Source organism: Danio aesculapii, chromosome 24 (genome assembly GCF_903798145.1).
Source record: "Danio aesculapii chromosome 24, fDanAes4.1, whole genome shotgun sequence".
Classification (NCBI taxonomy): domain Eukaryota; kingdom Metazoa; phylum Chordata; class Actinopteri; order Cypriniformes; family Danionidae; genus Danio; species Danio aesculapii.
The window spans coordinates 17624514-17640309 of NC_079458.1; the positions used below are offsets into that span (position 1 = coordinate 17624514).

The 15796-nt window shown below is 34.8% G+C and overlaps 1 protein-coding gene across 3 annotated transcripts in view; it reads left to right on the plus strand.

Moving 5' to 3' along the window:
• rps6ka3b (ribosomal protein S6 kinase, polypeptide 3b) overlaps positions 1 to 15796 on the plus strand; it is a 98366-nt gene that overhangs the window by 77725 nt on the left and 4845 nt on the right. For all 3 annotated transcript variants that reach the window (XM_056450802.1, XM_056450804.1, XM_056450803.1), the window contains 11 exons: positions 492 to 580; positions 957 to 1021; positions 1408 to 1510; positions 3886 to 4010; positions 4104 to 4229; positions 7081 to 7170; positions 9840 to 9998; positions 12083 to 12244; positions 12329 to 12405; positions 14977 to 15094; positions 15400 to 15540. In XM_056450802.1, coding sequence (XP_056306777.1) covers positions 492 to 580; positions 957 to 1021; positions 1408 to 1510; positions 3886 to 4010; positions 4104 to 4229; positions 7081 to 7170; positions 9840 to 9998; positions 12083 to 12244; positions 12329 to 12405; positions 14977 to 15094; positions 15400 to 15540 — 1255 coding nt within the window. The remainder of the gene's footprint in view (positions 1 to 491; positions 581 to 956; positions 1022 to 1407; positions 1511 to 3885; positions 4011 to 4103; positions 4230 to 7080; positions 7171 to 9839; positions 9999 to 12082; positions 12245 to 12328; positions 12406 to 14976; positions 15095 to 15399; positions 15541 to 15796) is intronic.

Here is a 15796-nt window from a genome sequence, read left to right on the forward strand (position 1 = left end):
AACGTTATTTTTGCTGAGTGTGTTTTATGTGCTGAAAGAAGAGTGTTTGCTACTAAGAACAAGCCAATCAAAAGAGAAAAAAACATTTGCTTCAAACTACAGCTCTACTTGTGTAGTTCCAACTACACAAGTTTGCAATCTTATTTGTGAATGTTCATTGGAACAATGGATTCGGGAGACACTGAATTTCCAAACTACTTTGGTCACAAAGGAACTTACAAACTTAGTTGGCTAACAGTGGTTTTGGGAAATGCACCCCAGATTAGTTGAAGTAGTAGTTCACTTCCAGAATGAAAAATTCTGTCATCTTTGGTGTCCGAACAGTCCATTGACTTCCATAGAGTAGGGAAGTCAATGGTGACCAATCATTCTGGAAGTGAACTACTCCTTTAATAATAAATGGATAACCAACAGTCCTTTGTTATGCATCAAACTGTATTTGAACTGTCTCCGCATGTACTGACAATCTGATCTCTTGACTTTTTTTGCAGGGCGAAGCTTGGTATGCCTCAGTTTTTGAGTTCAGAAGCTCAGAGTCTCCTCAGGAGCCTTTTCAAACGAAACCCTACTAATAGATTAGGTAAGACCACTTGAAAGGGATTGTTGTTTTACAATACTATTATTAAGCAATCATGCATTAAATTGTTCAAAGTTGAAATTATATCAAATCATACTTAAATCTGCATTGTGCGATATGTTGGCATAAATCCTAAAATGTGCAATAAAACTTATGAGCTCAATTTTTTGATACAGTAAAAAAATACTATTTAAAAAAAACAATCATTTAATAAAGCAACAAATAAAGTTTGTGTCCCCAACTTCCCATTTGCACCAGTTTATGAGGAATTAACCATTTTATACTGTTTTATTTGCAAATTGTTGCGAGCAGAACTGAATGTTCATTTTTGAGTATTGATATTTGCATATTTGATTTTCAATTGACTGCTTCTCTGCAGGTGCGGGTCCAGATGGAGTTGAAGAGATAAAGAGACACCCGTTTTATGTTTCTATTGACTGGAATGTGAGTTTTTGTTTACTGGAACATCCATTTACTTTAAATAGGGATAAAGCTTTACAATAAAGTCCCGTTAGTTAATAAAAAATATATATATAAACAATGTTAAAAATAACACCAATTTTTTATGAGTATTATCCTATATTGAATTTTTTTATAGTAGCATTTGAATTACTGAATTTACATTAAAAATGTTACACTATTTTAGAACTGTACATATTTAAATGTTTCAATTACACCAGTTCACAGGTGAAGCATTTAGCTATTATTATTTTCTCAATAGTTCATGTTAACTAATATAGTTAACAAATGAAACCTTATAGTAAATTTTTACCTGAATAATTGGCCGTATGTTGGTTGTAATGTTCATTTTCATGCTTTGTATGTCTCAGAAATTATTTAGAAGAGAAAGTCACCCACCATTCAAACCAGCCACTGGCAGACCAGACGACACATTCTACTTTGACCCAGAATTTACTGCAAAAACTCCCAAAGGTACGCCAGCTTCTAATCGACCAGATCAGGTAGACTGTGTGTTTGTTATCCATCTTTAATCCCCTTTGAGACAAAAACCAAAACCTATTTAATTCAACTCTACTCTGGCTCTCGAAATCTGTTGGATGACTTGATGCTGTATTTAACACTGGAACTGCCACTGGGTGAAATTTATTCGTAGCTTTTTTTTCCAAATGCACATCCTTATGTTTCAATAAATTATTACTAATCAGTGCTAGATAATTATAAGAAGAAGAAAAAGAAGAAGAAGAATCATCTAATAGTTGATTCATTTTCTTTTCGGCTTAGTCCTTTTATTATGGAAACACTCATATACTCTTATTCACACACAAAGACTACAGACAATTTAACTTACCGAATAGGCTCTATGCACAGTTAGTGATGAACTTTTTCAGCCAATGATGAACTTCCGGTGAGAGGTCTATAGTTAGACTATTAACAGACTTAATATTCTGCCAGTCATTGACTTTTACTAAAATTGTTTTATTCTCAACCCCCTTTAGTTAGTCCTTTTTCTGGCAAAGAACAATATATGATACTTTAACTTCATTGACATAAATTACAATATAATTGTGTTTCATAAAAGTTCAAAAGCCTTGTAATAACCCATCATTCAGTGTGTTTGCATGCACATTCTTAAGCCAATTATGCTTAATAGGCTGATACGTGTAATGTCATGTAAACACATTACCCGGCTTTCTTTTATTGGTTAAAGGTCAAAAACAGCTTAAACAAAATCCAGTTAGAACAGGTAGTTTTTTGTCCAATACCCCAATTTCGTGATGCATAAAAAAGCCTTTATCTGTGTATTCATGCGTGCACTCGAGTTACTTAAAGGGCTTACAAATGGTGTTTATGCTCCATTTGTTCAAATATCATTGTCATATAAAGGTAGTCCAAAGGCTAACTCTGAATCTGAAATTTTTGTCTGAAATTTGTCCGTAATTTTCACGTAAAAAAATTAATTCAACTCGTATTAACACGCTGCCTCTGAAACTTTCATCCATCACAAAAAAATTACAACCTGGTTTAATTATTTTTTCGGCTTTTCGCATCTGAAAAAACACTTTGAGAGGTGTTTTGACAGTTTAGAGCCACGAAAAGCAAAAAGCTAAATACAGAATACCATCATTTGAGCTACATAAAACTTTATAACTAACACAGTGCATAAAATAAAGACAAAATGTGGCGGACAGTTGAATCCCTGTATGCTGGATTCAGTGTTTGACGCACCTCTCCCCTGTGGCTGCTGCTGACTCTGAAATGTTTTGCGTTTTTTTGTAATAGATTAATTAATACACGTCAGACTCAGTGTGCAGGGTTTGTTTACGTGACAAATTTTGCATATAAAAACAAATTTCAATTCAATTCAATTCACCTTTATTTGTATAGCGCTTATACAATGTAGATTGTGTCAAAGCAGCTTCACATAAAAGGTCACAGTAAATATGCAAAAATTTGATATGAAAAAAATGCATATGAAAATTTCGGACTTCAGTGTGCAAAGACCTTAAGTAACCATAAGGATTTATTCTACAAAAACAACTGGCTAGAGGTACATTATCCTGCTTATTACATGGCTACTTCCCCAAGACAAAAACAATTAGACACCAATCATTGATCTGAGCTCTCATCATTTACTAGATCTAGATCGAAGTAAAGCTTGCAGCAAGAAATATGTCTCAAAATTGCCTTTCAGAGAGACGTGCGATGTTATATTGCTATCTTGCTATGCAAATAGTTTCTTTTTGACCCTCTGAAATAGACTATGAGAATACATTTAAAAAGGGTTTTAATAAGATTTTGTGAATTTGTGTGACCAGAGCCCAACATTTGGTGCTATGCCCCATGAATACTGGTAGTCATCCATTAGACACAATTGATAAAATAAGTAGATTTATGAATGCTAAACACAATAGGTATTAGAGGTACTACTGTAGATGCCATGTCTGATGGTGAGTGTTGTGTCCTTGATCAGCTCAGACTAAAAAAAAATTGTTTCATGACTCTACACTGTTAAAATACTGATTGCCTAACATTATAAAGCTGAATCAAATTAATCTTATGAGTCATTTGAACTTATATTATATTAAACTGCTTATTATTATTAAGCTTGCTTAACTTATAAAGTTAGAACACAACTTACTTAGTTTAATAAGTTACCATAAACTAAAAAGAAATGTCGTGACTAATTGATCATATTAATTTTTACAGTGTAGAGTCTAGTCATAACCTTGTGAAGTCAATCAAATCAGTGAAGTGCATGGATAAATGTTACCTTCTGGTGGTTCTAGTGTTAAAAACTAGACCAAAACGTTGCTGTGTTTTGATTTATGTTTGATTTTTTTTTTTAGATTCTCCAGGTGTACCTCCTAGTGCCAATGCCAATCGACTATTTAGAGGGTTTAGTTTTGTGGCCATCACTTCAGAAGAAGAATCTCAATCCCTGCCGAGCAACAGCATGAGCTCTATAGTTCAGGTATGTGCACTTGCATAACACGTTTCCTCCAAATTGAACCTGTTTCTTCATTGTAATGACCGCATTTACATCTTGGTTGTATTGTGTCTGTAGCAGCTCCACCGAAACGTGTCTCAGTTCAGTGACGCATATGAGGTGAAGGAGGATATCGGCATCGGCGCTTATTCCATCTGCAAACGCTGCATTCAGAAAAGCACAATGATGGAGTATGCAGTGAAGGTGAGGAAAGAATCATGTTAAAACAACACACTTATAACCAGATATTAGCAGCAAACCATTAATCAACCTTTAAAAAAAAAAAAGAAAAGAAAAAGCTACTTTAGTAAATAGATTTTAAAATTTAATATTATTAATTAATGTAGGTAAATATTGGATATGTTATACATTTATAAATATTAGTGCCGGGCAATGATTAATCGCATCCAAAATAAAAGTTTGTTTTGACATAATATATATGTGTATTATATATATTTATTATATACAGTTGAAGTCAGAATTATTAGAACCCCTTGTTTAATTTTCCCCCAATTTCTGTTTAACGGAGAGAAGATTTTTTCAACACGTTTCTAAACATAATAGCTTTAATAACTCATATTTAATAACTGATTTATTTTATCTTTGTCATGATGACAGTTCAGAATATTTTACTAGATATTTTTCAAGTCACTTCTATATAGACTAAAGTGACATTTAAAGGCTTAACTAGGTTAATTAGGTTAACTAGGCAGGTTAGGGTAATTAGGCAAGTTATTGTATAATGATGGTTTGTTCTTTAGACTATCGAGAAAAAAAATTTGCTTAAAAGGGCTAATAATTTTGTCCTTAAAATGGTGTTTAAAAAATTAATAACTACTTTTATTCTAGCCAAAATAAAACAAATAAGACTGTCTACAGAAGAAAAAAATATTAACAGACGTACTGTGAAAATTTCCTTGCTCTGTAAAACCTTATTTGGGAAATATTTAAAAAAGAAAAAAAATCAAAGGGGGGCTAATAATTCTGACTCCAACTGTATATGTCAGGGGTGTCCAAACTCGGTCCTGGAGGGCCGGTGTCCTGCAGATTTTAGCTCCAACTTGCCTCAACACACCTGCACGGATGTTTCTAGAAAGCCTAGTAAGTGCTTGATTAGCTAGCCCAGGTGTGTCTGATTGGGGTTGGAACTAAACTTGCAGGACACCGGCCCTCCAGGACCGAGCTTGGCCATGCCTGGTATATGTGATACACACACATACATAGAAACATATTCAAAATAATTTTGTTTCATAGATATTTAAATTTGTATGTAATTTGTATCAAATAAATATTTATTTTATATCTAAATATACTGTAAATAAACATTTTCTCAAATGTATGCATGCGTATGTGTATTTATATAAACATAAAACATACACACAGTACACAGACACATATTCAAACAAGCTTTTATTTTGGATCCGATTTAATTGTGATTAATTTTTGTCCGACACTAACAAATAGACATTTAAAATGCATAATTTTTTATTTAAGATTGAACATTTTAATATATAAACACTGTTATTTTAATAGCACAGTTTTTTTTGGCAATTGTTTAACAAGTCTTAAAATTAATATTAATTTTTCTAACCGTGCATTTGTTAGCACAAAATTAATTAAATCTAAATTATTATGCAATTAAAATGTTTTTGAGTTGTTTTGCTTTATTGTTTATATATTCAGACAAAATACTCTTTAATTTGTAATGATAAAGAGAGGCTCTAAGTCACTTCCCAACCCTTTTCATTCAGTGTTGCTGGAATGATCTTCCCATTCCCACAAGGATTGCTGATTTTCTAGTATCATTCAAACGACAATTTAAAAAATAAAAAATATCTTCCGTGATCACCTGAACCCCTGTGAACTAAACCAGGACCCCCTCTTCTCTCAACCATCTGAATTACAACATCACATTTTACGTGTAAGATTGACTTTGCAGACAAAACACATTAAGCACGGTGGCTCAATAGTTAGCACTGTCACCTCACCGCAAGGAGGTTTCTGGTTCGAGTCCCGGCTGGGCCAGTTGGAATTTCTGTGTGGAGTTTGCATGTTCACCCCGTGTTCATGTGCGTTTCCCCCACAGTCTAAAGAGATGCAGTATAATTGAAGTGGATGAACTAAATTGGCCGTAGTGAATGTGTGTGTAAATCCAAGAGTTTATGGGTGTTTCCTAGTACTGGGTTGTGGCTGGAAGGGCATCCGCTGCATAAAACATATGCATGAATAGTTGGCAGTTCGTTCCGCTGTGGCAACCCCTTATATATTTAAGGGACTATCCAAAGAAAAATGAATGAATGAATGATTCCTGACTATGCATGAGTTCTTATGAAGCAATAAAGTAGTTTTACTTTTCAGTCTGTTTACTGCATCTGGAGCCATAAGTTTTCATTTTGTTTTGCCTCAATATTTTATTGACTCTCAAAGTGACTTGAATTTTATAAATCATCAAGGACCATAATTTTGAGCTAAAAATCTTTAATGTTCTACTACAAAATGTAAAATATCTTCAGTGATTACCTAAAACTGTGAACGAAACCAGGACCCCCTCTTCTCTCATGCCCTCCACACCACATGACAACCTCAAAAACATTTCTGCAATTCTGAGTGTGCCTCACACAGGTGAGTGGGCTTGACAAACCATCTGTAGAAAACATACTCGTTCATCTCTCTGGCACATTTGCACTAGACATGTTCTTACAATCACTCCATATCTATTAAAAATGGTGCATTTATGAAGTGGTGAGTAGGCTTGACAAACCACCTGTAGAAATCCAAAAACCCACTTGCCCCTACTCTAGCTTTTCTCTGAACACTTTATTTGTATAATTAGCCTCTTCTTGTTGAATCGCTGAATGCGTCCTCAATTGTAAGTTGATTTGGGCAGAAGTGTGTGCTTACTGACTGAATGTAAATCATTTATAATCAATTAAATTACCTATAATTGAATTATTGTGCATCCCTGTTAAAAAACATAAATTTTTTTAAGTATTTACGCCCTTCAAAGGCTGTCTATTTAATATGTGTTTTATGTCTGTATATATTTTATGTTTAGATTATCAGCAAAGCAAAACGGGATCCTGCGGAGGAGGTGGAAATTCTATTACGCTATGGACAGCATCCAAATATAATCACCTTGAAAGACGTGAGTGTTTAAAAACAATGATGGAGTCTTTTATTTTCATCTATGAGGATGATCAACAATGCACCATGGCGGCAGACTCTAAGCTCCGTTTTATTGGCTGAATGCAATTATATTAAGGTAATGTCTTGTTCTTTTCAAAGAGCATCGATGTGTTTACCTGAAACCGATTCTGCTCTGACATTTCCTGAACGAGGGAAGAGAATAATGAGTTCCTGCTCTTATTGTCTTTCCTGTAAATTACTCAGAGCAGGTTATCCATTATCGGTCCGCTGTGTTTCCATACATTAGAAATGCACGTGCATCAAGCCTTTCTTAAAGGGACAGTTCATCCCAAAAAAGATCATAAATAAATCACCAAGGACTATAATTTTGAGCTAAAAATCTTTAATGTTCTCCTAAAAGAAAAGGTCATCTTGTAGTATTGGTAAATTAATCAATGCTTTTTCACTAAAATTGTGATTTCATAAAATGTGATTTATGTATTTTTTTTTTTTTACCAATTATAATGTGGTCATGTGACACTCTTAAAGCACTCTGCAGCAGAGAAGCATCAGGCTTCAGGTCTTGCTGGTGTGCTTTCTGATACCATTAAGATTCCCTATGAATATACACTCACTGGCCACTTTATTAGGTACACCTGTCCTACTGCTCGTTAATGCATTCAGGGATGTAGACATGGTCAAGACGATCTGCTGCAGTATAAACCGAGCATCAGAATAGGGATGAAAGGTGATTTAAGTGACTTTGAACGTGGCATGGTTGTTGGTGGCAGACAGGTTGGTCTAAGTATTTCATAAACTGCTGATTTACTGAGATTTTCACGCACAACCATCTTTAGGGTTTACAGAGAATGGTCTGACAAAAAATATGCAGTGAGCGGCAGTTCTTTAGGCGCAAATGCCTTGTTAATGTCAGAGGAGAATGGCCAGACTGGTTTGAGCTGATAGTAACTCAAAGGCAACAGTAACTCAAATATTCACTCGTTACAACCGAAGTATGCAGAAGAGCATCTATAAACAGCAGAAGACCACACAGAATGCCACTCCTGTCAGCTAAAAACAGGAACCTGAGGCTACAATTAGCACAGGCTTACCAAAATTGGACAAGATTGGAAAAACATTACCTGGTCTGATTAGTCTTGATTTCTGTTGCGACATTCGGATGGTAGGGACAGAATTTGGCATCAACAACATGAAAGCATGGATCCATCCTGCCTTGTATCAATGGTTCAGGCTGGTGGTGATGGTGTAATGGTGTGGGGCATATTTTCTTGGCCAGCTTTGGGCTCATTAGTACCAATTGAGCATTGTGTCAGCGCCACAACCTACCTGAGTATTGTTGCTGACCATTTCCATCCCTTTATGACCGCAGTGTACCCATCTTCTAATGGCTACTTCCAGCAGGGTAACATGCCATGTCATAAAGCACGAATCATCTCAGACTGGTTTCTTGAACATGACAATGAGTTCACTGTACTCAAATGGCCTCCACGGCAACTGTACTCAAATGGCCTGTGGTGGAACGAAAGATTCGCATCATGGATGTGCAGTCGACTAATCTGCTGCAACTGCGTGATGCTATCATGTCAGTATGGACCAAAATCTCTGAGGGATATTTCCAGTATCTTGTTGAATCTATGCCATGAAAGATTAAGGCAGTTCTGAAGGCAAAAGTGGGTCCAACGCGGTACTAGTAAGGTGTACCTAATAAAGTGGCCAGGGAGTGTATATCTTTAATAAAGTCACATTATGTATTCCTGTAATGCAGGCATTATAGGGATGCTACATATTTGCACACAATATTCTTCCATTTTTCAATGACAAATTATTGCTGTTGTATAGTCGTGAAGTGCCATTTGTTAATCATATATTTAAGCATAAGACAGATTTGCATAACATTTCAACCTGTTAGATTCAAATTGTTTTGCGGACGTATTGGGTGAACTGCTAAAACTGTAACTTTTAAAACCAAAAGTGAAACTAGTGTAGTAATTACGATTGTTTTGTGGCCAAGTGTGAAATATTAATTTTAAGATGATCGTTATTAGATACACAGCACACTAATATTATGTTGGTCATATTGTATAACCATCTATTGTCTTTGTTGAATAAAGCTAAAGATAATAGACTTTTGAAGGGATAGTTTACCTGAAAATGGAAATGTTGTCATCGTTTACTCACCCTTTACTTAAGCCTATTTGAGTTTCTTTCTTCTGTTGAGCTGAAGAAGATATTTTGAAGAATGCTAGTAGCGGGCACACATTGATTTCCATAGTAATTTTTTTTTTACTTTAAAAGACAATGGGTGCCAAAACCAGCATTCTTCAAAATATCTTATTTTGTGTTCAACAGAAGAAAAAAAACTCATAAAGGTTTAAAAGCACATGAGGGAGAGTAAATATTGAAGTATTTAAATTTTTGGGTGAGCTATCCTTTTAAATTAAATCACATATACTGGTCAATTTCATTTATTTCCTAAAATAGCCAGAGGGAGAGTAAAATATTGAAGTAATTTTCATTTTTGGGTGAGCTATCCTTTTAAATTAAATCACATATACTGGTCAATTTCATTTATTTCCTAAAATAGCCAGAGGGAGAGTAAAATAACAGGAAATATAGATTTTGCACTGAGATATTGAAGCTTGGTGATGCATCTGTCTGTGTTTGCAGGTGTATGATGACGGCCGCACTGTGTATCTGGTGACGGAGCTGCTAAAGGGAGGCGAACTGCTGGATAAAATCCTCAGACAGAAGTTTTTCTCGGAGCGGGAGGCCTGTGCTGTGCTCCACACCATCACCAAAACTGTGGCGTATCTGCACGCTCAAGGCGTATGTGCCCTAGCCTGTCTAAAGCTCAAAATGTAGGAGAGAATGTGTGTCGAGCTGTAATATGTTTTAGGAGACAGTGGCTGAGGGACCACTGAAGTACATTAAGATTGTGATCATGGAAAGCAAGTGTTTTAACCACAGTCTGGTTTATAATGGCTGTAATGCACAGATACTCAGCCTTAAAAGCAAAAGATCCAATCAAAGCATAGCAGATCAAAATAATTCCTGACGGAAACACTACTGTTCAGGTTTATATGGTTGTGAAACAACTGATATATATTATTATTGAAATATTATTATTATTATTAGTAGTAGTAGTAGTAGTAGTAGTAGTAGTTGTTGTTGTAGTAGTAGTAATATTACTAGTATTGTAGGAGTAGTTGTTGTAGTAGTAGTAGTTGCAGTAGTTGTAGTAGTTGTTGTTGTAGTTTTAGTAGTAGTAGTTTTTGTAGTAGTAGTGGTAGTTGCAGTAGTTGTTGTTGTTGTTGTTGTTGTAGTTGCTGATGTAGTTGTTGTAGTAGTAGTAGTAGTAGTAGTTGCAGTAGTTGTTGTTGTAGTTGCTGATGTTGTAGTAGTAGTAGTAGTAATAGTAGTTGTTGTTGTAGTGGTTGTAGTAGTTGTTGTAGTTGTAGTAGTGGTGGTTTTAGTTGTAGCAGTAGTTGTAGAAGTTGTTGTTGTTGTTTTAGTTGTTATTGTTGTAGTAGTGGTAGTAGTAGTTGTGGTTGTTGTAGTAGCAGTTGTTGTTGTTGTTGTTGTTGTAGTAGTAGTTGTGGTTGTTGTAGTTGTAGTAGTTGATGTTGCTGTAGTAGTTGTAGTGATAGTAGTAGTAGTTGTTGTTGTAGTAGTAGTAGTAGTAGTAGTAGATGCGGTTGTTGTTTTTGTAGTTGTTGTTGTTGTAGTAGTAGTAGTAGTTTTTGTTGTAGTTGTACTAGTTGTTGTATTAGTAGTAGTAGTTGTTATTGTAGTAGTGGTAGTATTAGTAGTTGTTGTAGTTGTAGTGGTGGTAATAGTAAAAGTTGTAGTTGTTGATGTTGTTGTAGTAGTAGTTTCTGGCTTTTGTAGTAGTAGTTGTTGTTGTGGTAGTAGTAGTAGTTTTTGTAGGTGTAGTAGTGGTAGTTTTAGTAGTGGTAGTAGTAGTAGTTGTAGTTGTAGTAGTGGTAATAGTAATAGTTGTTGTGGTTGTAGTTGTTGATGTTGTAGTTGTAGTAGTGGTGGTGGTAGTAGTGGTAGTTTTTGACTTTTGTAGTTGTAGTAATTGTTGTTGATGTTGTTGTTGTTGTTGTAATAGTAGTAGTTGTTGAAGTAGTAGTAATTGTAGTAGTAGTAGTTTTTGTTGTTGTTGATGTTGTTATAACCAATGTTGAAAACATTGCTGTAAATTTTTTTGTGCTGTAAATTATTACAGTTTTTTACCAGGACTTTTTAAAAATCTGTTTTATTTATATTTGTTAAGAAGCTGTTGAAATCCAAATTAACTGACATGTATGATTAAAAGATTATTATTTATATAATAGACATTATTCATATCTTTAGTGTAATGTAAAATATTAAGTTCTGACTTATTTATTGCATCCTTGATTAAAAAAAGTTAAGTGTTAATACTAAAATAATTAGAATTACAAAAAATGTTAGTAGTAAAATAAATTAAATGATGAAAAATATATTGATCTAACGATGAGGCTGTTTTTTTGTATTACTGAGATATAGTAAATATTATAAAAAGTAGTGCTGGGCAAAATTTAATCACGATTAATCGCATCTAAAATAAAAGTTTGTTTTAACATAATATATGTGTGTGTACTGTTTATATTTATTATGTATATATAAATACACACATGCATGCGTATGTTTAGGAAAAAGTTTGTGTACTGTATAGGTTTCAAGTTAAATAAAAATTTAAATATCTATGTAACAAAATAGTTTTGTTTCTATCACATATACATAATATATGATACACACACACACATATATTACTATTAAAACAAGCTTTTATTTTGAATGCGAATCATCTTTGCCTAGCACTAATAAAAAGTTTTAATTTGAATAGCTTGAGAGTCATTTAAGCTTTCCTTCCTCCTTCTCAGGTGGTTCACAGGGATTTAAAGCCCAGCAACATCCTTTATGTTGATGAATCTGGGAATCCTGAGTCCATCCGTATCTGTGACTTCGGCTTCGCAAAGCAGCTGAGAGCAGAAAATGGACTTCTGATGACGCCCTGTTATACTGCCAACTTTGTGGCCCCAGAGGTACATTGAGCAATGAGAGGTGACATCATGTTTTTAAACCAAACAACAGTTTTTAATCAGAAAAAAATCACTTTGTTTCCTCAGGTGCTGAAGAAACAGGGCTACGACGCGGCCTGCGACATCTGGAGTCTCGGTGTCCTTCTCTACACAATGTTAACTGGGTAAGTAATTCAAACCTCACTCTGAAGGCAAATCAATTTCCTCAAATTCCAGTTGTTGTTTAAATTATCAATCTATTAATCATTTTATCATTAACCTTAATGATGCAAGATGTGTTAACTTCAGTGGAACATACATTGCCACCGCCATGGCAGAATGTGTGAACAACCCTCAAAACGCAAGCATCTACATACAAAGGGAAATGTTTTAGTGTAAATAAAAGGCTTGTAGGATTGTGAAAATAATCATTTAATAGAGCTATTTAATAATTAAAGGTATTGAATAATATACAACCCCAAATCAGAAAAAGTTGGGACAGTGTGGAAAACACGAATAAAAAAGTAGTGATTTCTAAATTAACTTTGACTTGTATCTCATGGCAGACAATACAACAAACATTGTTCATTGTGTTCCTCGTGATTTTTTATAGTTTTTTTCTTCAAAATAAACACGTACAGTTGAAGTCAGAATTATTAGCCTCACTTTGTTTTTGTTTTTTGTTTTTTAAATATTTCCCAAATGATGTTTAACAGAGCAAGGAGATTTTCACAGTATGTCTGATAATATTTTTTTTCTTCTAGAGAAAGTCTTATTTGTTTTATTTTAGCTAGAATAAAAGCAGTTTTAAATTTTTTAAAACCCATTTTAAGGTCAAAATTATTAGCCCCTTTAAGCAATTTTTTCGATAGTCTACAGAACAAATCATCATTATACAATAACTTGCCTAATTACCCTAACCTGCCTAGTTAACCTAATTAACCTAGTTAAGCCTTTAAATTTCACTTTAAGCTGTATTGAAGTGTCTTGAAAAATATCTAGTAAAATATTATTTACTGTCATCATGGCAAAGATTAAAGAAATCAGTTATTAGAAATGAGTTATTAAAACTATCATGTTCAGAAATGTGTCTGAAAAAAATCTTCTCTCCATTAAACAGAAATTGGGGGGAAAAAATAAACAGGGGGGCTAATAATTCTGACTTCAACTGTATATCAATGTGGTTCTTGCAAAACATTTAAAAAAGTTGGAACAGTAAAGCATTTACTACTTTTTAATGTTGCCATTCCTTTTCACAACACTTTAGGACTGAAGTGACGAATTGTTTCAGGTGCAATTTTATCCCATTCTTTCTGCAAACTAGTCTTAAGATGGGCAACAGTACTGGAGCTTCGTTGTCGAATTTTGTGGTTTAAAATGTGCCACACATTCTCTATTAGAGACAGGTCGGGACTGCAGACAGGCCAGTCAACATTGTCCCATATGCATGGGTGTCCCTGGAAAAAAAGCAGCACATTGTGCTCCAAAATCTCTATATGCTTTTCAGCATTTACCCACATTGAAAAAACGTCTGTGCTTGAATTAATCCATTGTTTTCAAGATTTAAAAAGGGGTTCGATTTTGGATAAAGGGCTTGAAAAAATTTGCTTTCATAATAATTTAATTTCTAAATAATAATAATAGTTAACAAATAATAACAAGTAACAATAGTTATAGTCTTATAGTAAATAAAATAGTATTAGCATGAAATGTAAACCTGTAGCATGATCCGTCTGACTTTCGTATCTGCAACCTTCCAAATCAAAATAAATGTCATTTTAAGATGAAAGATGGCATATTCAAGATGCAAGTAAATGACATTCAAGAAAGTAAATGACAGTCATTTAATGTTGGACTTTAGGCAAGCATCCCATCAAAAATCATGCCATTCTTAGAATAATAAACTATATAATAGAATAAAATAACACTTAACATGTGATGTAATGTGATGTAGCACTAGTGGGGGTGAGGAGAGACTCCCACATACAATTGTCAAGTGATTATTGAACATATACGTATGTGTAGACCCACACGGAATCTGCGCGCGCAGAATTCCGCAGATTTTTAGCCCATCATAATTCTGTTTATTTACTTGTGTAAATGTGTATACATTTATTTTATTCAGTTTAAAATTAATTTCAGTAATATTCCTGACTAATATGAAAATAATCATATGATTTATTGACAATACAGCTTGTAAAGTGATATTTTCTGTCAGATTTTTAACAAAATTCTGTGCAGAAATAGAAAAAAATGTCTGCAGATTTTGTATGGCCCTACGTATGTGTAATTCACCACACTTGCTGGAAAAGTTAGAAAATGCACCTGGAAAGTGCTTGAAAAGTGCTTCAGTTTGACTTTGGAAAAACTGTAAGAGCCAGGACACAACATGCCAACACCAAACAACTAACATCGACAGAACCCAACTGTGTTGTTGCCCTGTGTCGGCTCTCGTCCGGAACAAAAAGCTGTGCATGAACACACCAAATGGACAGATGAAACCCAACAGCCGACCATTGGCTTAGTGTGTGCCAGCCCTCAGAACCTTGTCATTGGTGGTTAATATAATATAATGTTCCCACATGGTCCTCTGTTGGTCATATCTGGCAAAGAAAACACAACACACATTCTGTTTCTCCAAGCAGAGTGTATCAATTTAATTGATAATCGTCAGTTATTTGATTGTTGATGAATTGTTTGCGTGTCTATTCAAAATGGGTTTGTTTTGAACTAACACCACGCTTTTTTTCCCTCAGATTTACACCATTTGCTAATGGCCCCGAGGACACGCCGGAGGAGATTCTGGCTCGAATCGGCAGCGGGCAGTTTTCCCTCACAGGAGGATTCTGGAACTCTGTTTCCTGTCAGGCAAAGGTGCGAATCTGAGAAGAGCATCTCTATTAAAGACATAGTTTATCCAAAAATGACAATAAACCACTTGCCATTTACCACTTACCATAAACCAGTAGCCATTGACATCCATAGTAAGAAATAAAACACTGTGGAAGTCATTTGCTACCAACATAAATCAGAGTATTTTCTTTTTTGTTAAACCCAAGAGAGAAACTCCAATTTGGAATTAGTGAAGGCGTAGATTGCGTGACCTGTCCCTTCTCATTAAAGCTCCACCAAATGAAAATAGTTCCTGGAAGAATCATGTTTATTGTTGTTTCCTACAGGACCTGGTGTCAAAGATGTTGCATGTAGACCCTCATCAAAGACTCACTGCTGCACAGGTTTTAAAGCATCCCTGGATCACATACAAAGACAAGCTCCCCAATTACCAGCTCAACAGACAGGACGCACCACATCTGGTTAAGGTTTGGCCTTCTAGACATTACACTATATAATAACATCCGAATGTCTAGAAATAGGGGCGACACGGTAGCTCAGTGGTTAACACTGTCGCCTCTCAGCAAGAAGGTCGCTGGTTCAAGTCCCGGCTGGATCAATTGGCATTTGTGTGTGGAGTTTGCATGTTCTCCCTGTGTTGGTGTGGGTTTCCTCTTGGAGCTCCGGTTTCCCCCACAGTCTAAGGAAATGCGCTGTTGGTGAATTGAATAAGCTAAATTGACC